The sequence below is a fragment of the Electrophorus electricus genome, chromosome 7 (assembly GCF_041902795.1).
Source record: "Electrophorus electricus isolate QZ-2024a chromosome 7, ASM4190279v1, whole genome shotgun sequence".
NCBI classification, from domain to species: Eukaryota; Metazoa; Chordata; class Actinopteri; order Gymnotiformes; family Gymnotidae; genus Electrophorus; species Electrophorus electricus.
Window position 1 is genome coordinate 11,764,034 of NC_137503.1, and position 23,383 is coordinate 11,787,416.

Consider the following 23,383-nt stretch of genomic DNA (forward strand, 5'->3'; position numbering starts at 1 on the left):
TGAACCTTTGGCATGTAGCAAGACTAAACACTATTGTAAATCACTCTAGACAAGAGCTTCTGCTAAATGCTGTAGCGCTAAAGTGTAGTTGTAAATGTAAAATATATATACTAGAAATACCCCCATGGAAAAACATAGTGAAAAGGTTCAGCTAAGGTACATGTAAAATGGTATAATATAAATCTAAATTAGATCAAATTTAAATAAGATATTTCATATTTCTTTTCTTATATTTCTTATTATCAACGATAACAAGATTGAAACCCTTCTTCAAAGAAGTGGGAACAAGGCCTTCTGCTAATTATTTATAAAATAATATTTATTCTAATTATATTGGCTGAGTACACACAAAGGAATTTTAACATAAAAGAATATTGATAACTACACCACATAATGTTATTAGTTATAGTTAAATAATTAGTTATTTAACAAAACCTTAAATTAAAGCAAATATAAAACGAGGCCCATCCATCACTCTTGAAGACAAATCACGAATGCGCTTAGCTCTCTAAAAATCTCATTATGTGAAAAACCTTTTTTGTAATGAGATTTAATATCGAGATGTAAAATTATGGAAAAGAAATTCGCGTTATACGAGGTACATAAATTGTGAGAAAGTTTCTCATATTTAAAGTCATCATTTCGACAGTTTCTGACTTGTTTTTTATTCGCGTTGAAGAAACAGGCTTGCGGCTTCACATAACGTATGCTAAATTTTTAAGTTTAAATAACAAAGCTAAGCAAGTTAGTAGAACTCTAAAACTTTGCGACCCCTTTGGAGGACGGGGTCACGCCCTTTGCTGCTACAAGTACAAGCAGCTATTCAGTAGTCGTCGATGCACCTTAAACGTATATTTAATTCACCCTACACCCACATCTAATCGTAACGATATTCAGCGGTAAAAGCTCCGGGAGGGCTTACTCAAGAGGTTGGATAAATCTGAGTGGGAGCTGAACTTCAGAGCACTTGGTTACTTGTCTGCAGGCGCGAGATGCCACGGCGGAAGGGAAAGAACAACAGTAAACAGGACGAAAGTTTGTTATTGTTAGAACCTTCAGTTGGACATTCGCGAGGAATTCACGAATATGTTCTCCCAATTAGTTTGTTTTTTATCGTCGCTATTGGAGGATCAACAATCGGTTGGTTCTGTAATCAACATCAGCAAACTATCGACAGTCTGTCGGAAGCGCTGACATCCATGCAGACAAGAATCACACAGTTGCAGCAACACTTGGGGACAGGTAATGCTCAGGTAGGTAGGATATTTTACGCTTGGGATTTGTTCATAGTCTATGTTGTACAGTTTGAATAAACAACAAGCTCTGTTGCAAAATAAGATTTGGGGAAAAATACAATTTTGTGATGCGATGAAATATAAAAGCTTAAATAAATTTGTGCATGTCTTGTTATATCCGAGAGAAACAGCTCATATAGTGCCCAAGCCTTTTGAACTGAACTCCTTATACTGAACTATGGAATGCTGCCAGGCACCCAAGCCATTAATAGTTGCACTGTTGGTAGAGCCCAAGATCATGTTACTTTTGACAACACTAGTTTTAGGAAGGTCAGGTCCTGTAGAGAAGTATGCCAATAGCAACCCCAGCCTCTTTGATGAAATGATAATATAAACTGGTCATGCATAAGTATCTAGATATATATTGTAACAGTATACCTGGTAGTTCATCACTGTACTGATGTTCTTGTTTCTCTTTTTTAGCTTGCCAGTGTAGGCGGTTTTGAGGAGCGTCTAGTGGCTCTGGAAGAGGCCTATACCAAATCTCAGAGGCAGGCTGAGGTAGCCCTGGCTGCTTCTGAACAAATCAAGTACAGAGACATTCAGAGCAAAGTCTGGGATTTACAAACTGAACTGAACTCAAAATTAGCTGTGCTCCAAAAGAACACAATTTCCATTGCATCTCTAAATGCCATAATCAAGAACAAAAGTGATGAATTGGAAACTGTGAAACAAAGTGTTACCAACATCCTGAGTACTAATTCTGAGTTAACCATTAGTATTTCCAAGCTATCCAACACTGTTTCGGTCACAAAATCACGTCTAGATGAACAAATATCAGTTGTGGATGCTCTGATGTCTCAGCTGCAGGGCCAAAAGCTTGAGATTAATGTGATAAAAGAGTCGTTTTTCTACAACCAGGAAGCAATGGATGAAACTGCACAGGAACTTATAAATGTCAAGTAAGTGGCCAATCAGTTTAGTTGCTAAATTCTAACTGTGAAAATAACTTATCAATGTAGATGCTTTTTTATTTTAAGTCAGTGTACTTGTAAATGTGAAAATATTTTGTAATTAAATCTTTGAATGTTATTTTGACTTGCACAACTGCCAGTTTAGAGAATGACTCTTGCTAAAATTTAGAACATTTCTCATAACTACAACAGTGTATATGTTAAAGGTCTTTTAAATTAAAATGTTATTGCTATCATCTCTCTGTCAGAGAATTTCTAGAATCAGAGCAAGTTAAGAGGTCTAAGGTTGTTGATGAACAGATAAAGTCTTTGCAGAAGAGTCTGGAAGATCATCAGACCAGCACCAGGAGGTTTCATTCCCAACTCACTACCCAGCTAGAGGCTGTCCAGACCCAGGTATAAGACCTGTGAGGCAGTGCAAGCTTAGGGATTGCTATGCATTCAGGAAAAAATCTGTCAATGGAGCCATGCAGAGTGTCTTAACTTGCAGAGTGTCTGACGTTCAGTGTCAGCCTGTCATGTTCCTTTGAAATCATATGTAATTTTTGCATTTAGATGACCAAGACCTTAAGTGCATTTTAGAGGCAAAATGAGAGAAAAATAGATTTTAAGCATCTATTCCATTTATATATGTTTAATTGTAAATTCTTTATTTTTATAAAATCTGATTTGTATTTTTGTTGTCTGGATCTCAGGAACTGAGCAAAGTGGAAAAAGAGGTTCAATTTGATAAGCAGGCAGACACAGCAGATGACAAGGAGCAAGCAACTGAAGAGGGGTCAGAACATCCTAAGCAAAAATTTGCTGATGAACTTGAAGGAAGAGAGGAGGTAGAAATTACTAATGATTTTAGCACAAGAAAGGAGAAAGACGTTACTGAGGACTTCAGCACGAGAGAGAAGAAAGAAGTTACTGAGAACTTCAGCACAAACGGTGATGTAATTTCTGAAGAATTTAATAAAAGACAGATGAAAAAAGTTATTGAGGAGCAAGAAAAAAATGAGGGAGAAATTGTAGAGGAGTGGGAAATGGAAAGACAAATTGCTGAGGACTTCAGCACAAGAGAGGAGAAAGAAGTTACTGAGGACTTCAGCACAAAAGACAATGAAATTACTGAGGACTTCCATACAAGAGAGTTGACAGAAGTTACCGAGGAGCAAGAAAAAAATGAAGTTGTAGAGGAGCAGGAAATGGAAAGACAAATTGCTGAGGATTTCAGCATAATAGAGGAGAAAGAGGTAACTGAGCAGCAAGAAAAAAGTGAGGAAGAAATTGCAGTGGAGCAGAAAATGAAAAGACAGACTACTCGGGAGCAAGAAGTAAGAGAGGGAGAAATTACTGAGGAACAAGAACAAAAAGATGAGGAAGAATTTGCTGAGGAGCAAGGTGTAACTGGACAAGAAGCAACTACTGTTACAGAAGAGGTTGAAGAAAGTGAGCAATGTTTAGAGGAAACAGAGACGATACAAATTGCTTCAGATGATATAGGTAATAGAATTGATAACAAGGAGGAGGATGCTTTGGAGGAAGAAAAGAAGGTGGATGTTGCAGAGGTAGTTCAGCACCCACCAAAGAAGATCGACATGATCACAATTGAAACAGAGAAGCAAATAGATGAGATTGATGCAAAGGAGATCCAGACTCCTTTAGAGGATTCGGGCTTGGCTGCTACTGAAACAGAGAAGACTGTAGTGGAGGATCAAATGGAGGTGAAAGTTACAAAGGAGATTCAGAGTCTATCAGAGGTTAAAGACAATGTCAGAAATAAAAATCATGAGTCCTTTGCTCAGAAGCAAGTAGAGGAGAATGTTGAAGAAGAAATCCAGACATCATCCAAAGAGAGGCACATGGGGGTTATTGAGATGAAAGAAAATGACACAGAAAATCATAAATCAGAGGCTGCTGGGAAAGGGCTGCACACTCTTTCAGATGAGATAGATATTGGTGCAAATGAGACCTCAGAGGAACAGTTGGTAGGCATTGTCCAGGCAGAGAATGAGCATGAACCAGAGAGAGAGCTTCCAGAATCTGGCAAGGACTAGTTTTTTTCAGGGAAAAAAAACAAACAAACAAAAAAAAAAAAAGTAAAAATAAATGCAAAATTTCAGAGATAACATGTTGTGAAAGAGGCTGTTGTGGCAGTAGATGAGCAAATTTTCTCAAAACTATTATAGACTTTGTTTCTTTAACAAAAATACTTTTGTGTGAAAAATAAATAAGCCTCCCAGTTTTCTCTGAACGGTTTTTGATCAATTTGAATGATATTTATCATATAGTTCCTTAGTCTTGCACTTTTTTTCCTGATTGAACACCAAAACTGGATGAGGCCAAAATTGAGTTATGGAATAATAGTATTTTGAGAGAAAGACTCCTCCCTCTCCACTCCCTATTTATATCATCAAACTCTCTTTCTTCGTCCATGATGAAATTTTACACTCTCTCTTTCTTTCCTTCATCGTCTCCTCTTTCGTCACCCCTTCACAGAGTTGGGAGAGGGAGTGGCTTTAACACCTGCTAAGGCCCAAAACTCCATTACATACAGTCTCTACTACACCCCTCCCCCAGCTATTCCCTTTCAAACATATAGGGCATGATATGTACTTTCAAACTGTATATTTAAACTCTAAGATGGGAACTGCTCTATTTGCTAAACTTTAGCAACAAAAAGGGTAAAAGTTGTACATCACTGTAGGTGATAATAGTACATTTTAAACATGTTCTATTTAGATTTTCTTCCTTCAACTAGACTAGACTTTTTAAATAAACCAGTTTCTATGTTTTCTACTACCTCCCCAGTCTCTACCCTTCTTTGTTGTGTGCAGTTGTCACTTGAAATGAGACACTGGTTATGTATTTACAGCAGTAAGGTCATGAGTTCATGTCTGCTGTACTAATGCTGAGCTACAGGGTGAACATGTGTCTCCTGTATGACCGTAGTATAGACTGGAGCTTTTCAAATGCCTAAAGCATACTAGTGCTTCAGTGAATGCCCAAATCAAACAGATGCTTGTGCTGAAAGTGCAAAGTAAGCAAAAGATTAACATGTTTGAGACAAATATTGGTATGATTGTATAACAATAACTAAATGCATACATGAGTGCTTAAAAAGGAACTTATCCATAACAGGAGAAGAGCACCCTAAATGTTTGTTTACTGTTAAGCGGTGTGTACTGTAAGGGAAAAACTCATGGTGATGATGGTGTGCTGTACTCTTTTGTCTGTAGATGGTGCTACAGTTCCTTCAAAAGAAAAGCAAAGCAGCTGGTGCACTTCTAATGAAACATCTAAACATGGCTGTCTTGTGGGTGCCAATGGCTTGTGTAGAGCACAGTTTACAGCAGACTCTATCTCACAATTGCAATTGAAATTCCAATTCCCTATAATACTTTTCTTTCTGTGTGCTAACAATTTGAAATTGGGTCATTCTGCAGAGGACAATGTAATTTGGAATGTAACTTAAAATAAGACCACAGGCAGGCAAATGCAGCATTGCTTGGTATTTTCGCCTTTAATCTCCATTATTCATTCCTCTCTGGAATGCTTCCATGTACTGTAGGGAAAAGGACCATATTCTTCATAAAGGGTTTTTAATGGCATTGTTTATGCTGTTTGAGGCTTCTGTATCTTACAAATATCACTGGTTGATCTCAGTGAACTCCAGTTTTCAACCACTTGCTCTATATGACCACTTCATATGACATTGTCTTACATCATTTTGCGGTATTAAAAATGTGAACATTTGCAAACCAGTTATTGTTCCTCATTCACTATATGATCAATTAAATTAAGACTGAAAAGACTGATGTAGCTAACTGTATTTTCTTCATAGATCATAGACATAATTTTAAAATGGAAATGTCTTCTGGGTTATTTATACCTGTTGACCAAGTATACTTCAGTACCTTTTTTTAACAAAATTAAAATTTTATTTAATTGTAATCAAATTAATTCAAAAATATTTTTATTATTATTACATTTACCACCATATTGTCGTTTCTATTACAACTTTTATTTTGAAATCTAGTCATGTGACTCCTTCAAAAAACGGGTACGTAGAGAGTTGAAGCTGACATAAAGCTCCAAAAGAAGATGTAGCAGGAAAAAAAATAAGTAACTGCCTTAAATAATAGGACCTTTGTAAAGGGTTTGTGTTATATGCATCAAACAATCGCAAATGTTTATTAATCAGACCACAGAACAGTTAATAATGTTCACGCTGCGTGAAAAATGCTTTACTTGAATGTAGTAAAAGTCTTACCGTTGCGTGCTTCACTACGATATGACCCCTTGTTGTCTTGTGAGATTATGTGGGGCTGTAGGAGAAGGGGATGCCCGCTCGTGTTACAGATTTCTCCGCAAGGAAAACTGTTAGCTAATGATATCAAGGGGGGTTCGATTATTTTGGGGGGAATCTGCAATCGTAAACAAGTGGCCCTTCTATCTGTTATTGGGGAATGAACGACGAGAAAACCCCGGGTAGCAGCAAGCGAAACTCTGGGTGTACCAGGTGAGGTTCTATTGGGATGGCTTTCTGCCTAGCGTCCGTTGGCTAGGTATCGGTAGCTAGCTATGACCGCAAGGATGACACGATCTCACTAAGGTAGCTAGCTAGATACCATGTGATTTGTTTTTCAGTTCTTTAATGTAGCTGATATATTTATTGTTGGCAGTTTTTAGAGAACCGTATATACGTTACCACACGTAGTGGTAGTATCTAGCTAGTTATAGGCTAGTTGTAATATACGAGTATAGGTCGAATTGCCTTATTAACCTACAACTATAGGTTGTTTTAGTTTGAGTGGAAAAATAATTCCGTATATGTAGCTATGTAAGTGTATGTTTAGTTTTACCGGTGGCTTTTCTTTGAAAATCTTGGACTAGCCTGAATCATTCATCTTCTTTTTCTCAGAAGCAGAAATTTACAATTAGTCTGTAATATTTTTTACTTTTTGCTCTTTCTGTCCTCAGTATTGAGCAAATGCTGGCTGTGAACCCCGGGAAGACACCCATCAGTCTGCTGCAGGAGTATGGAACGCGGATAGGCAAGACCCCGGTGTACGACCTGCTGAAGGCCGAAGGCCAGGCCCACCAGCCCAACTTCACCTTCCGCGTGTCTGTGGGAGATATCAACTGCACGGGCCAGGGTCCAAGCAAGAAGGCCGCCAAACACAAGGCCGCAGAAGCCGCCCTGAAGATGCTCAAAGGAGGGATGCTGGGAGGCTTAGGAGGAAACGGAATGGATGGAGAGGGATTTGTGAGCATAGACATTGCCTTGGACGGAGACTGGTAAGAACAGAACAGAACAGATCATTTCGGCTAAACTGCCATTCCGGAAACAACTGCTTCATGCAAATATATATAAGATTTATTATAGAAACCTCTCTAGCTTTCTGACACTAGCAGGGGTTTTGTCATGTGTTCTGTGTTGATGTTCCCACAGCTCCCAGTCAGAGATAAAGTCTTCCAGTTCTAGCCAGCAAGCTGAGTGTAATCCAGTTGGAGCTCTGCAGGTCAGCTTAAACCTGTTTGTATATATTTTTAATTCAATTATTTATGTACATACATTATATAATAGATTATTATGTTGAAAATATGTATAAAACTTCACCTCTTTTTATAGGAGCTGGTGGTGCAAAAAGGTTGGCGTTTACCTGAATACACAGTGACCCAGGAGTCTGGGCCTGCACACCGCAAAGAGTTCACCATGACATGCAGAGTGGAGAGATTTGTTGAGATTGGTAAATATTATGTACCTGAACTCATTTTGACATGAACATTTTCTGCCAGCTACCACTCAGTCTTTTTTTGACAAGAGAGAGAGAGAGAGAGAGAGAGAGAGAGAGTCTCAGTGAGTGTATTATTATGGTGATAGATAGAACCAGTTGGTTACATTATGGTGATAGAACCAGTTGGTGATTGAACTTGAGCCTTTTGACATGGCACATTATCATGCTGGAAGTAGCCTTTATAAAATGGGTAAATTTTGGCCATAAAAGTATTTATACAATGCTCAACTGATATTACAGGACCTAACGTGTACCAACACAACATTCCCCACAGCATGAAACCACCTCCACCACCCTGAACTGTTGAGACAAAGCAGGTTGGATCCATTAAGTCATGTAGATTTTGGCAAATTCTGACCGTACCATGTGCAAATCGCTGCATAAATCAAAATGAACCAGAACAGGCAGTATTTTTCCAGTTCTCCTCTGTCCAGTTTTGATTAACCTGTCACCACTGTAACCTCATATTTTTGTTCTTGGCTGACAAGAGTGGAAATACTCAAACCAGTCCATCTGGCATCAACAACTTTGATATGCTCATGTCCTTTGGATCACATTTTTTTCCTCCATTTAAAATTCAATGTAAGATCAGTTTATGCTGCAATTATTATGTTGTCATATATATGACGCTGCATTTGTGTTATTTATTTTATATTTAAAATCATAAATGCGGTGTTCAGTCAGCATTTTGTCAAAAAATGTTTGATTTGAATGACAAAGGTAGTGGGACATCCAAAAAACTTGCCAAGCGGAACGCAGCGGCAAAGATGCTTTCCCGGATACATGATGTGCCTGTAGACATGCGCAGCAGTCATGAAGCAGAAGCTGAGGATGACACCTTCAATTTGGTGAGGAAGGCTCCTGCTGTATGGGTAGAAGTGTCAAGGAACAGTGCACCGGGACACACCTCATCTGTACATCTCTCCTTTTTCCTCTCTGCTGTGCACCTAAGAACATAAGCGGCAGGCTAGAGGGAGGGAAGTGTAAAGGTTTCGGATGCACATGGGATTCTTTGCGGAACTCTGCTGGGGAGAAGATCCTGCAGCTGCGTAGTAACCCTCTGGGCTTGCCCAACTCCAACTTCTGCTCACTGCTCCACGACCTCTCTGAAGAGCAGCGATTTGACGTCAGCTACCTGGACATAGGTAAGTATCATGATTGACTTTTCTCCTCTGTTCTTGAAATGTAATAACTGCCAAACAGAAGTTCCTCCTAATGTAAAGCAAATGGCACAAATGGATTTTCACTGTTGTACCTATTCCGTTCTGAAAGAGAATTAGACCATGCATTTGTATCAATTAGAAAATGTCCAAGACTTTTTTTAAACCTGCTTTATTAACCAAGAGATTTAATACCTAAACTCATTGTGTGCATATATATGTGTGTGTGTGTCCTGTCCAGAGGAGCGCAGTCTTAGTGGCCTGTACCAGTGTCTGGTGGAGTTGTCCACTCAGCCCATCACTGTGTGTCATGGGTTCGCTCCTAGCCAGGATGCAGCTCGGGCTAGTGCAGCATACAATGCTCTCCAGTACCTCAAAATCATGGCTGGAGGAAAGTGAGGCCATGCTCATGGTGGGAAACATGAATTCATGGAGTTGATAAGTTTACCTCTTCAGACTGCAGTGTTGTCAGCTGCAGGATTACTGGATGTTATTGGCCCACACTGTTCCACTTTATTATGGTCCAAAGATGTTTGACTCTCCCAGAGAGGCTCTTCCAGAAGAGGATTCAGAACTGCCCTTCCCCTCTCCCATACTACAATAACTATCAAGAAAATTGGTGATTTTCATTTTAAACTGAGTCAGTTACCCATGTGAAGAATTTTATTGATGAATTATCTTGGGACTTGTCCTGATATTCCTACATTTTAATCTTTTTTGTATTTACCATTTGACTTTCAAACTAACCATGTAGTTTGTTTTCACATTTTTTAATTAAAAGAATTGAAGCTTGCTGGTCATAACATGCTGTTGATTCTCCTTCTAATATAACTGGATTCCAAAATTTCAAATCAAAGTCAGAAATACATATGTATTCAGTTTCAAATACAGGTTGAATTATAATTATTTAAAACTTAATTGTTTTTAATGGGTTCATATGGGAAGAATCTTTTTTGTCATTGAATGCACAACACTCCTTGTGCCATGTAGTTGTGACCTCTATGGTGTTTACTTAAGACCATGTATACTATGTAATTGCTAACATTTTATATTGTATATGAATAAATATGAAATAAAGTTGGCACATAGTTTACAGTTGTCTGTAGATTTATGATTCATTCTAGAAGTGAGATAATAATGTTTTTACGCTCATGTTCATAGTGTACAAGGCAAAGAACAATAATGCTGTTGAAATTTACAACAATGTATGTCAATGATTGTGGTTGTTTTATGCAAAAAAAGGGTTGATAAATGCAAATAAATAATTTATTCACAAATGTCATGAGACAAATAAATACTTGAAGCATCTGCAGCAGCACAGCCAGAGAAAACAAGGGCACAGCAGCACAAAATCAAAGGCAATCAAAGTTATGGCATGATACAATACCAAGTTTCTTCATTACATTCAAACAGCTCAAAACCAGGAGCCAACAATGTTCATCCCTCAGATTCCCAATTAATTAGAAAAGAAGGCAAAATGCTGTACAGTAGTTGCCTTTTTGTACTTTAGCTTTTGGCATTCCCTACTGTTACATATGTGCTGGCTTTTCATTTCAAAAGAAAGGTGAAAAAAGAAAATATGTGACAGCTGTTGTGATGACCTTTGTTCTTTGTCTTATGAGAAAGTCTGCTCTGTATCTTCTAAGTTAAACACCAGATGGGCAGAGATGCTCAAGGAAGTGTGACATCAGTTGTTTTTTTTTCTTTTTGACCTCAGTTGATCTCTTTGATAAGGGTGGTTAGAGACTGCTGCATGTCTTCTTCAGCATAGCCACTGCTGTCTGACTGGAAACTGTCCCCTCTCAAAGGCAAATCTGATAAAAATGAATGCATGCAAATTTGACTGGTTGATGAAAATCTTAATGAGAATTCTTTCAGTTCTTTTGATGGTTTTCTGAGAATACAGCTTGCTAACTTCATGGTTTTCATCATTATTTCCTGCAAGATGACATTCTTTGAAAGTTAACACCTTATATGTGTTTAAACTACTGTTAATCTCTAGAACTTCTCCCTAACACCTTTTTTTTTTTTTACCATACTTTGTTATTTTTTCCACACTGTATTTACAGTAATTGGCTCAGCTTAAGTAATAAAACAATAAGCTGTTTTCTTACACTTGCTTATGAAGCACAGAACTGGTCCTAATACTTCTGTAGAAGTATTTTGTGTGGGTGCTAGAAAGAGTAACTGGTATGACTCACATTTCTGTTGAGTAGCTGCAGCAACAGTCAGTGTGAATGCACTGCACTGTGAAATGCTCTCCTCCTCTCCTGCACTGTGCACCTATATGGAAGCAACATGTATGTAGTGGTTATTCAACATTCAAACCAGCAATCATTTCAGTAAGCATTGCATACTTAAACATTACCACATTAACATGTCTCCAGTATTATGAAGACAAACATAGCTGCCAGCGATTCGACCTGTAGCCTCAATAAGAAACTACACCCATGTCTGTGTCCGCGTTTCAGTATCTATCGGTTTGCAACGGCCTACATCAAATCCTCCCTTATCGATCATGATATGTTTTCTTAGGCAGACACAGAAGAGGTGGTGGACTTGTTTTATTCTTCATGCAAAATGTTCTTGATCTTATTTGCTCCATAAAAAGTTAGATATAGACCTAGTACTCAACTTTGGTTGAATGATAATACTAGAGCTCTTACAAAAGAGTGCAGAAGAGCAGAGCACAGATGAAAAAAAGAGAAACCGCAAATATCCTTTGATATCCTGAAAACCTGTCTACTTAAGTTTCAAGAGACTGTTAAAGTTGCATGGGCAGAATATTTTTCAGTGTATCCCAAAAATGGGCACAGACCAAAGGTCCTGTTGAATATAATTAATTTGGTACTTGGCCCCTGAACCTCTCAAGGCCTTGAAGAGAATCCTCAGAAATATATGAGGATTGTCTGACATTTTTTCAGAAACGATTGCAAAGATTAGATATCAAACCATTTTTTAATTAACTAATCTATTAAATCTATCAAATGCTTCAAAAGTTGGAAGTTTTAAACCAGTATTACTGTTACAATTAAGAGACAATGTTTCATATGAAGGCTACTACATCTCCACTTGTTGTCCCACTCTGGTTCCTCAAAGAAGCCTTTGATGTTCTAGGCCATGATGTTCTGCCAATTATAAATACACATCTAAGATTGCACAATTATAAATGCATGTCTTCATACTGCTACAGTTCCTGCAAATCTTAAGACATGCAGTGGTCCAGCTCCTCCTAAAATAATCACAATTCCAATCCTAAAACTTTGCATGTCTACTAGCCCATTTCCAAATTGTAATTTTTATCTAAAATTTTAGAAAACATTTTTAATCATCTTACGGCTTTCTTAAACAAACCTTAAACATAACCTTTTTGAAGCTTTACAGTCTGGCTTATCTTACTATGCAGTACAGAAACTGCACTGTAAAAGCGACCCTGATTTGTTACTTGCTGCTGATTGTGGCATTTGTTTTGTTTTGATTTTGATAGCTCTACTTTTGACATGGTATACCAAGCTGTGCTCACAAAGCAGCTCAACCACTATGCAGGTAACAAGGATACAGCACTTGATTGGTTATTTCATATTTTAGAAATAGAACTTTTTTTCTGCTACGAGAGACAATACATTTTCTTCTTAATCTACTATTAGTTCTAGAGTCCAACAAGGGTAAATTTTAGGGTCTGTATTATTTTCTATATACAAGTTACCACTAGAACAAATTATATGAAAAAAAATTTCACTGCTTTGCTGATGACTAATGCTGCTATGCTGATATCTTCTCCTGAGGTCTGGTGATCAGTGCTCCTTCAAGAGGCTCAATGAGTCTCATGAGCTTTAAAAAGTGGATGCCCAATAGGTTTCTCCAACTAAATGACAGTAAAACAGAAATAATTATATTTGGTTCACCCATTTAAATACAAAGCTATCTAGCAAACCTGAGATTTCTTACCTTTCATGTTAAATCCCACACAAAAGATTTTTGAATATTTTTTGATGTAGAACTTGATTTGACACTGTGCTTTTATAGTTGCAGCACTAAGACTCTGGAACAGTTAGGCAAGCTTAGTCAAGCTTCAACTGTATCCCTTTTTTAAATGCAAACCTAAAACATAATTTTATTCATTGTCTTTTGAGAACAGCAGATTTTATTATGCCTGTGAATACTGTGAATACTATCATATGTATGTATGTCTGTGTGTGCCTCATTTAGAGAGGTGGGCAATAGGTGGGTAATATTTAGTTATTATTTAGTAATATTTAGCTTATTACGTTACTTTAGTAAACTGTTTTGTTTAATGTGCTATATATAAATGAAACTTGCATTTCTAACAGTATAAACTTGTCTAGTGTCTGCTGTGAATCATTCATGTTTAGCTGAGGCGGAAGATGGTGAGTGCAGAGAAAGATGGTGAGTAGAGAGAAGTGGGTGTAGGCAGCATCAAATGATTTTAATAATCTATAGAGAGGATACTGTAACTCAGCAGATTGCCTCTTTTCCAGTGATGAACAAACACTAGTGAAAAGTGTGTACTGATAAAATATAGGTATCTACATTACCTCTTCCAGCTCAAAAGAGTTGGCCTGCTTAGGGCATCTGCTAATATGGCTGGTTTGGGGTTTTATGGGACTCAGGTAACTTGGGTTGTCTGACACGGATGAAGGCAACCTGGGAGTGCTATCAGAATACACAGAGGTAAAGTCCTTGTGTGGTTCTCTGTGGAGTATAGTGATGTCGTCCTCCCAGCCAGTTACCATGATCTGGCATGGTGACTTTTGTGTGATGGTAGGGTAAATTGACACCAGGTCACCTTGTGAATGCTCTGAAGGTACTTTCACCAGATACCCATCCTCCTCCCCAGGTGGCAGGCAAATCTGTTTTTGTGCATCCACTGATGGCTTGTCTTTGGGGCAAATCTGTTTTTGTGCATCCTCTGATGGCTTGTCTTTTGGCTCAAGCTTTCTTTGAAGTGAAGATTCATTTAGCATCTGAACAGGAGATGATCCCACTGCTCCATTAGTGTCTGATTGTTGACATAGGTAAAGTCCCTGATGCACACACTCCACTACATGAGGGCAAAGGACATCATAGGAAATTACAGCAACTCGTGCCCTGGTGTCAATATGTTTGTTCAAGGTGGCATTATTTGAAGGAGAATCAATAGAACCTTCATTTATGTCCGTGTCATTTCTTGAGTTTCGAGCCTGTGTAGTTTCCAGAGAAGCATCATGGGACTTCAACAGGTAGGCCTTTGCCTTAAGACCACCTCTCTTCCCTGACTGAGACCAGCGCTGGATCCTCTCCTTGTGTGCATTAGCTGCTTTCTCCGGATCAGTCACACTGTCAGCAGGCGACACTTCAGATACCTGTACCGACTTCTCATCTCCCTCTTCCGAGCTGGCTCTACTGGCTGTGTTCCCCACCCACTCCTGGGGCCACGCCCCTCTGCCCTCCTCGTGGCCTCCTTCTACCTGCACCGTCCCCAGCACTATGCCGACCACATCCGGCAGGCTGTTCCTCTTCCGGGGTGAGCTGTTCGGAGAGGCCGAGTCAGAGCCGCGAGAGCCCGTGTACAGGCACATCTTTGAAACTGTGTCCTTGAGGCGCTCCACAGGAGAGCGGGGTTCGGTGCGGACACTGGGGAAGAAGCGCTGTCCAATGGTGCGTTCCACTGTGGGCGAAGAGAAGCTGCACTCAGGCGGGGCGAGCTTCTGGAGCGGTGTGCGGGACACGTGAGAGTAGAGAGAGTAGAAAGCATTGGCCATGGCTGTTAACACTTCCACCTGACGGAAACGACCTGCACACAGAGGAACCGAAAAAGAACTTGAGACAACTACACCAAATAGCTAACGTTACTTATTCTTTGAATTTATTATAAATATGAACATAGAAGTGCTTTCGAAAATGTTGGGTTAACGTTGAGTGTATGTCTGTTTATTTAAACCCCTGTCAGTGTGGGCCTCATGGTTGGTCACTGTTCGTGTTAGTGTAATGTTAGTGTCAAAGAGTGTGTAGCCACTGTTAATATAACCCCACGTGTTCCTGTCTATTAGTGTTATTATGTGTGAGTGCCATGAGTGTCCTTTATGTTTTCTGTCATTAAATGTTTCATATCATCAAGGGAGTCTGTTGCTCCTGCTCAATGCCCTGGGGGCACTCGGGCCGTGAGAGTATGAATAAAGTTCCTAAATGAAAACTGCATATGATCAGTTTGCTAATCATATGTAAATGTTATTCAGTGTTTTTGCTAATCATATGTAAATGTTATTCAGTGTCCTCCTAAACGTATTTGAACCATATTAGCATATTATACTAATAACCACAATATGCTAATATGGTATATTTCCATATTAAAAACATGTATATGGTTTAATAATACATGAAAGTGAGGCCAACTTGAAATCTCAGTGTCATACTGCATTACTTACTCATCAGGCATGGTTAGATTACTTTCCATTTAGGATCACACAGGTGGGAGTGAGATCACATCCAAGCATGCAATTAGGTACCAAATTATGTGAAATCATCTTCATAAATGTAGCAATAAATCTTACTAACACAGCCACTGTGTACATATATGACAGTAGTATTGACCCTTACTAGCAAGTGAGAGGTTGGGGTCTTCTTCGCGTATACGGCGAAGCTGGGACTCGAGGAAAAGGCGGAAGTTGATGCCTCTGAGCTGGGAGGGGAAATTGAAGAAGCGAGCTGGGATACGAGCAGTCACCTGCGGCTCCTCACAGCCAAACCCCAACTGGTACAGGGTCTCCTCCGCATCCTCAGCACACATCTGCAGGACCTCAGATACACTAGTGCATGAGAGGGAGAGTAAGGGATATAGACAAAGACAAAAGTATGGATAAAAAGACTGAGCAAGAAGCTGCGATGCAACATTGAGAATAAATGTATACATGAATAATATCACTAGGCCATGGGGGCAAAGCTCTTAGTTGCGTCCCTTCACAATTTTTTGTAGGTGTGAAGTGTTATTAGGCACAGACCCTGTTGTTTTACAGATGCATTACCTAGAAGCAGTCTTAGTGGTGAGGAAAGAGAAGGCACTGGATGCCATGCTTTGTCCCATGTTATAGAAAGGTGGGTTAAGCCTCTTCTGAGGGGTGCTGCTGATACATAAGTGTATGACATGAAAACAGTGACATCAAGGACTTAAAGCTCTACCTGTAACAACTGAAGCCAAGAGCAGAGAGGAAAAGTGGTTATTAACCTTGTGTGGTAGTCTTTGCGGCGTGATTTAGGAGGAGGTAGGAGCATTGGGCAATACCTGTATGTGACAAGAAGTGAAAGTTATGAAATATCTTTATCACATTCAGTTGTTAGAGGAACACTTTCAGCCATTACAGGAAGAATTTTAGCATAAATGACTGAATCTCAGTGAGCACATTTCTTACCCAAGCTCTTCATTGCGTGATCCAACATCTAGTGCTGTAGCTATAAAACAATGACAGAGCAAATTAAAAGTGCTCAACATCTGCTCAAATTATATCCTCTGCTCTAAAAAGTCATTACAGTTAATTTCTGTGTGTACTTTTGTAAATCTCTTCTTTATCCCTTATTATTCATTCACACAGTGAGTTGTACGTGTGATCTCTGTAGCTTTCTTTGTTACTGTCTCCCTGTAAATGCTTGGGGGCTATTTAGTGAGATTGCCTTATTCATGTCTGGGTTTGTCCTTGTTGAGAGATGACCCCTCTCCGGACAGACCCAGCTTTGCTTTGTGTATAATCAAAGCTATCACACAGCCCCTGACAAAGACTAACTGAAAAAACCCAAGGGTGTCACTCAAGAAAGAGGCTGGGCCTTAGTGTTACAATGACATTATTGTTTTAAATACATTCCATTTCACTGTGTGGACAGAACTAATAAGTGACAGTAGGCAGACAACAAGTTAAGACAGGTGTTATGGAATTCAAAGGAAGGATTAAGAGGAAAAGGCTCGTGCGCATCTAATATCGTGGTATTAGATAATAACGGGTATCGTCCCGTCCAGCTTCAAGCAGTCCACCATCGTCCCCGTCCCGAAGAAACCTCGACCCTCCGACCTCAATGACTACCGCCCTGTCGCCCTCACATCAGTCGTGATGAAGTGCTTTGAAAAGCTAGTCAGAGACTTCATCACATCTTCACTGCCAGCCTCCATGGACCCACTGCAGTTTACATACCACCACAACCGCTCCACTGACGATGCAATTGCACATCTGCTCCACATTACACTGACTCACCTGGACGAAGGGAGGGGAAATTATGTTAAAATGCTATTTGTCGACTACAGTTCAGCATTTAACACTATCATCCCCTCCCTACTCTCTACTAAGTTGGGGGATCTAGGACTGCATACATCCCTGTGCGACTGGATCTCCAACTTCCTAACAGACAGACCACAATCAGTACGGGTGGGCAACTGCGCCTCATCCACCCTCACCCTCAGCACTGGAGCTCCTCAGGGTTGTGTCCTAAGCCCCCTGCTCTACTCACTGTACACCTACGACTGCACAGCCACTTCCAGCTCTAACATCATTGTCAAGTTTGCTGACGACACCGTTGTCGTGGGTCTGATCTCGGACAACAACGAGAGGGCCTACCTGGAGGAGATTAAACACCTGGAAAACTGGTGCCTGGAAAATAATCTCCTCCTAAACGTCAGTAAGACAAAGGAGCTGATCGTGGATTGCAGCAAGAAGCAGGAGCGGCACTACCAACCTGTGAGGATCAGTGGAACCACGGTGGAGAGAGTAGATAGTTTCAGGTACCTTGGAGTTCACATCTCGCAGGACCTGTCCTGGTCCCGCCATACAAACTCCCTGGCAAAGAAGGCTCGTCAGCGTCTTTACCACCTCAGACGCCTAAGAGACTTCAGACTGCCCTCCAAAGTACTGCGGAACTTCTACACCTGCACTATCGAGAGCATCCTCACGGAGAACATCACAGTCTGGTTTGGGAATAGCACCAAGCAGGACAGACAAGCACTCCAAAGGGTAGTGCGTTCAGCACATCACTCACACGGAACTTCCTGACCTGCAGACCATCTACTACAAGCGGTGCCAGACCAAGGCCAGGAAAATTGTGAAGGACCCCACCCATCCCAACAATAGACTCTTCTCTCTGTTGAGGTCAGGGAGGCGCTTCCGCTCCCTGAAGACCAAGACAGAGAGGCTGAAGAGGAGCTTCTTCCCACAGGCCATTCGGGCCCTGAATCAGGGAAACTGAATAAACTGTGGGGACCACCACCACCACCATGTAACATGACTGTATATCTGTACATCTGTATATATAGATTTATACTCAATTACCTTGTTACACAACTGTAGATATGTTATTATACAAACTGGATCTGTAAATTCTGTAGATTGTGTACATATATACCCAACTATATACATTGTGTATATAATCATAATATACATATATTGTACATACATTGTTAATATATTTTGTATATACATAGAATATATATATTTATCTGCATATATATATTTTTCTCTATGCACCCCTGTTTCTCTTCCTCAGTTTGGACAGAGCACTCTCCACCATTTCACTGCGAGTTATACTGTGTATGACTATGTATGTGACGAATAAACCGAACTTGAACTTAATATTTACATATGTCACATATATCACCTGTGACACTGTCTTCCCGCTTGCAATGATACCAACTACTGGCTCCAGTACAATCCAAATGGCTCACGTAAATTCTGAAATTGATGTAGTAACAGGTTTACCTACCTTCAGCCCCAAGGCTCAGATCATCTTCAAAACTGTTACCGGTCTTCAGCAACGATTCTGCAGTGCAGTGAATGGGAATATGAGAAGAGGAACTCTGTACACCTCTTGGAGACCATTCACTAAAGCAATCTGAACAATAAGTAGCAAATTTCCAAAAACCTGTTAGTGCAGGGCTCTTCGTACAGCTATGTTATGTAACACACTGGATTTCAGTACAGTCCTATCTCCCTGCTCCTAGAAATTAATTGCAAAGTTCTTTTCCTTACCCACAGTGAGGTGACTCAGGTTCTCTTGGTTGGCTTCATTTCTGAAAAATAAAAAAGTGAGAGAGTTTGAGGTAGGAAAGTGAAAACAGAGCAGTCACTTTATCAAATGTGAATCAGCATGGTTCGTGGGCGCCATATCAGCATGCAGCAAGATGCTCTGATAAAAATACTCTCTCACACAACCCCACTGGACTGTGTATGAATCATGATACATTTTGTGGAAGAAGTAACCTTTGCAAAAACAACTGCTGGAGTGACATTAGGTTCTATGGCGTTTACTTAATGAGATAATGGAGGATGTCAGAAGTCCCACAATATCTCATAGAAATATACTTACTCAAAACAGTGGAAAATAAGTTTGAAAAACTGCCATAATTCTAAAACAGCCATAATAACACCCACAGGAACACATCAAGATCCAACTAAAGGATCAAACACTAAAGCCATCTGTGCAATAAAAACAAACATTTGGAAACCATCTTTCTAAATATTCAGCAAAACTGCTTTAATAAAACTGTTCATTGTGTAAGCCATGTGATGCCAAAACAACTGGTTCTTGACCCTCCATAAGGTTGCATGCCTTTATTTTTGGGTCATAATTTTTAACCAGACAGCTTTTCTTGGCAGTTTCCATTCAACTGTTTTTATTGCCTTGAATTTGACAAACCCAGTATTCAACCACACTGAACTACCTGCTCTGCTTCTGATGCAGACAAATGTATGCCCTCCTTGACAAGCTCACAAACACACACACTTACCCACAGCCTTGGAGCCAGGTTTCAATCTTTCCTGTAGAGCATCCTGTGGAAAATACATTCAAGAGTTAGCTCTCTTTACCCATGTGTATGTTTAAACAAAAATGTGTTTGCCATTTTAGCACCATCACTTTTGTCATTCTATTTTTCTACAAAAAAACATGTTAAATTAATTTTCTAACAAACTGACAGATATTTGTTAGAAATATATTCACTCCAAAAATTCTAATTCTATTAGTAGCAGCTTTTCTCAAAAGCTGTACTTACTCTCTTTTTGAATAAAGAATAAAAATCATTAGAAAGTCACACACCATCTGCTTAATGCTGCAAATCCTAATACTTGGCAAAACAAATTATAAGGCCAAATAATTCTACACTGGTTACTCATGGTATTTAGTGCTAAGACTGAAAAATATAAATAATATAAGCAACATATGATGTGTTTCTTTGATCCTTCTGTCAGGTAGGCTAAACGTCCACCAAGCAAACTGGTATTAGCTTATCTTATTTTACTAATTTCTTGTATGTTATTTTACTATGTTTTATTCTTTACACCATCTTTGGCAAATATTTTACCTAGCCCTTTACTACACATTACCATTGCATAGCATATTGCAAGGTTATTGCTGTTCAATACTACAAATTAGAAAATTCAATATTCAAATTTTTGATGCTTATGATACTTTTTTTAGTATCAAATATGTTAACAGCACACTGTCCACCAGCTGATTAGCTGCATGAGGTTCTTGGTTGTGCGTGCTGTTTTTTATGTTGTTAAAGTTGTTTACAGTGAAACACTGCAGGCACAATAGCTCTTTGATCATAAGACTGGACATCCCTGACTTATGGGATATCCCAAGTGTGGTCAACTTTGGTCCAAGAAAACATCGAGCTTTGATGAACAGTGATTAATCTGATGACATTCACTGTCTTAATAACCTCCGCGCAAATTTTTTTTTTTTTTCACAGAGGCTACTTGTACGTCCTTTATCTGTTAAAATAGTGTTTATTTGCTATAACTTCGATATCTTAGAACAAACTTTCAACTTACCATCCGTAAAGACCTCGTCCTGGAGAGAGAGGTGTGCAGATGGATCTGAGATCGCTGCACACGGACCGCGCGGCTCTGAGTCTTCCAGGGTAAGCCAGTAACGGCTGCTGTGCGCCCAAGCCTGCCGTCTATCAGCCGAGGACGGGCTCTCCATTGACACGAACAAAAATGCCTAAAGAAATTAGAGGGAAGTACATCAAACCTGAGTTAATCTCTTATTTTATTTCACCTTAAACCAACGGCGCCATGTACCGAGCCTACATGGTGTGGTAGCCTAAGCTTTAACGATCCGTAAAATACGTTAATTTCGACGATTTAAATTCCTCGTTTAGTTCAGTTTCTGTTATTCTGAAGTGAACATTTAAAATGCCTAAATTCGACGACTATTAAATATGCACCATACATAGCCGAGTGTAAAATGGCATCGATGCAAAGCCGCCATGGTTCTTCCTATAACTTTTAAATACATATCCACTTGCCGCTTGCTTTTCAGAATGGGAAATTGAGACTCGTGATTTCGTTATACATAATGAGAAATTCGACGTGTTTAACTCGAAACGCGAACGCGTTAACCCTCTGAAGTCTAATGGCATTTTCTCTGTTTTTACATATTTTGTTAAATTCACGTTAACCCTATTTCAAAATGCCACTGCAAATTGTGAAAATTTCCGCCGCAGGTAGATTGGCATGCCTACCTTTACAAGTTCACTCCTAATTCGATTTTAAACAGCAGCATCACAGTTCATCTCTCCGGTATCTTATATCCAGGACACGATGGCCTACTCCATTTTCGACATTCCATTAATAACAAAAACTCAGAGATGCTCATTTCGAATCATTGTTGCCGCCGACGCAAACTTTCGCGCTGCTTCCACTGACAGTTCTGACTCGTGACGTGCGATAAAGGACGGAAGCAGCGAGAGGAAGAAATGTTGCTATGTTGAAGGCAGTTTCTGCTGAAATAAAGGAAACCCAGCAGCTGCTTATTTGCATATTTACTATCTGACCAACTTTTAAAACCACCATATTGATATTGAAATGCTGATTAAAACAACAATTGCAGTCAATCATTATAGGTAGCAGCACATTTCACTGTATACCTTAAATGCTTCTTCCAGCATTTAGAGGCTTAAATTAAGACGCTTCGTTCAGAGGCTTAAATTATGAAGCAATTACCCCAGTCGCTTTCAGCAGTGAGTTGTGTGCCTAAGTCGTAGATGGAAATGGAATCAATATTACCTAGACGACCAAGTAAATCTGAGCCCACCAGATGGTAGAGTGTGTATTTTACTATTTATGCCTCATTTAATAGGTATATGAGTACACTTTAATAGGTAAAAGAGTTATACTTGTGATTGTGAAAGGAAAATGCAAGTTTTGTTGGAACAGTACTGAGGTTAGAGTAACTGTGCACTGAGTACTTTGAAATAAATGATTCCCCATAAATGATTTTACATTTTTGCATGGTCTTGGGATCTACTGACATTTAAAGTTTCAATAAAGGATGTGCCAGTCCATTTTTGATTTGCATCAAATTTCTATAATGTGCTAATATACACACATTCATGGATGTATGTGTCACGTCCAGCAGTATAAGTCAGAATAGGATGCCTTTTGATTATAGAGACTATGAGAAGCAAAAGTAAAGGCAATGTCTGGTGGAACAGAGGTCTCCATGTCCCCAATCTGAGAAACTGTATGGGAGTTTTGTCAAAACTGGTAGCTCAGGGAACCATTAATGTCACTGATTGACCACTTTGTCAAACTAAGTTATAGGCAAATAAACATAATACATAGTACATCAATTACCAGCAGTCTAAAACAAAATCAAAACCAAATTTTGGAATGGAAGTGTGGAGTTGAATAACTCTAGTGTAGAGCTCATGAATTAATGCTCGCTAAGCCTTCTGTTTATTAACTGGAATACACCACTTTTTTTGTTAATTTTGTTACAAATGTCACATTTTCATGTGTCAACATTTTAGACATGCATCTTAGACGTCAACATTTTAGACATGCAAACTCAATACCAACCAAACGTTTTTGCTGTGTCAAAAAAAGTTTGTTCCACAAATATATACACGCTGCAGTGACCATGACACCCAGACCTTATATATGGCCTTACAAGTCTTTTACTTTTTTGTGTAAGTCTGGTTGACTTTTGCTTTGAAAAATATATAATTGATCCACGTTCTTTCAGACATTGTTCAGCATATTTTGAACATTCTTGTGTCCCAGAAAGCATTATAACTGTTGGGAAGATGAAAGGCAACACATTAACACATGACAAAGATGGATATATCCATCTGTTATGTGGTGATTTTATTGTTTTGTATGTAGTCTTTCTTGTTAGCCTATCTATAATGTCACAGTAGACTTTTTTTTTTTGCTTTCTGAAAGAGGATATCTAAATAACCTGCT

The 23,383-nt window shown here is 39.3% G+C and overlaps 3 protein-coding genes across 6 annotated transcripts; 2 read left to right on the plus strand and 1 right to left on the minus strand.

The window, feature by feature from the left end:
* Nucleotides 1-797: 797 nt before the first annotated feature.
* zgc:66479 (uncharacterized) lies at nt 798-5,955 on the plus strand. The gene is made up of 4 exons (XM_027010909.3): nt 798-1,253; nt 1,719-2,197; nt 2,458-2,605; nt 2,905-5,955. Exons 1-4 carry the CDS (start codon nt 993-995, stop codon nt 4,249-4,251), a joined length of 2,235 nt encoding a protein of 744 aa, XP_026866710.2. The 5' UTR covers nt 798-992; the 3' UTR covers nt 4,252-5,955.
* Nucleotides 5,956-6,271: 316 nt separating this feature from the next.
* Nucleotides 6,272-10,248, plus strand: tarbp2 (TAR (HIV) RNA binding protein 2). Its single transcript, XM_027010958.3, has 7 exons — nt 6,272-6,716; nt 7,178-7,495; nt 7,650-7,719; nt 7,830-7,947; nt 8,716-8,843; nt 8,948-9,140; nt 9,397-10,248. The coding sequence occupies exons 1-7, from the start codon at nt 6,664-6,666 to the stop codon at nt 9,552-9,554; spliced, it is 1,038 nt and encodes a 345-aa protein (XP_026866759.1). The 5' UTR covers nt 6,272-6,663; the 3' UTR covers nt 9,555-10,248.
* Nucleotides 10,160-21,844, minus strand: tespa1 (thymocyte expressed, positive selection associated 1). 4 transcript variants are annotated; one of them, XM_081718134.1, is made up of 12 exons: nt 21,658-21,844; nt 20,963-21,134; nt 19,915-19,957; nt 19,157-19,197; nt 18,891-18,947; nt 16,562-16,601; nt 16,378-16,434; nt 16,178-16,276; nt 15,753-15,961; nt 13,712-14,949; nt 11,357-11,438; nt 10,160-10,969 (listed from the first exon to the last, which is right to left on the minus strand). In XM_081718134.1, the coding sequence occupies exons 2-12, from the start codon at nt 21,114-21,116 to the stop codon at nt 10,869-10,871; spliced, it is 2,121 nt and encodes a 706-aa protein (XP_081574260.1). In that variant the 5' UTR covers nt 21,117-21,134; nt 21,658-21,844; the 3' UTR covers nt 10,160-10,868. The 4 variants fall into 4 exon arrangements, with proteins under 4 accessions (XP_081574260.1, XP_026866755.3, XP_081574261.1 ...); XM_027010954.3 differs by having other exon boundaries at nt 16,178-16,273; nt 18,891-19,019; XM_081718135.1 differs by having other exon boundaries at nt 13,963-14,949; nt 18,891-19,019.
* Nucleotides 21,845-23,383: the final 1,539 nt, after the last annotated feature.

Bases quoted from the DNA above. Each gene is read 5' to 3' on its own strand.
- zgc:66479 (XM_027010909.3), top strand. From the start codon at position 993: ATGCCACGGCGGAAGGGAAAGAACAACAGTAAACAGGACGAAAGTTTG. The intron at 1,254-1,718 runs GTAGGTAGGATA...TCTCTTTTTTAG, and splicing joins TGGGGACAGGTAATGCTCAG to CTTGCCAGTGTAGGCGGTTT. The intron at 2,606-2,904 runs GTATAAGACCTG...TCTGGATCTCAG, and splicing joins TAGAGGCTGTCCAGACCCAG to GAACTGAGCAAAGTGGAAAA.
- tarbp2 (XM_027010958.3), top strand. From the start codon at position 6,664: ATGAACGACGAGAAAACCCCGGGTAGCAGCAAGCGAAACTCTGGGTGT. The intron at 6,717-7,177 runs GTGAGGTTCTAT...TTCTGTCCTCAG, and splicing joins CGAAACTCTGGGTGTACCAG to TATTGAGCAAATGCTGGCTG. The intron at 7,948-8,715 runs GTAAATATTATG...TGAATGACAAAG, and splicing joins GGAGAGATTTGTTGAGATTG to GTAGTGGGACATCCAAAAAA.
- tespa1 (XM_081718133.1), bottom strand. From the start codon at position 21,116: ATGGAGAGCCCGTCCTCGGCTGATAGACGGCAGGCTTGGGCGCACAGC. The intron at 15,962-16,177 runs GTAATGCATCTG...CTCATGCACTAG, and splicing joins ACCACTAAGACTGCTTCTAG to TGTATCTGAGGTCCTGCAGA. The intron at 11,439-13,711 runs GTAATGTAGATA...GCTTCCATATAG, and splicing joins ACTCTTTTGAGCTGGAAGAG to GTGCACAGTGCAGGAGAGGA.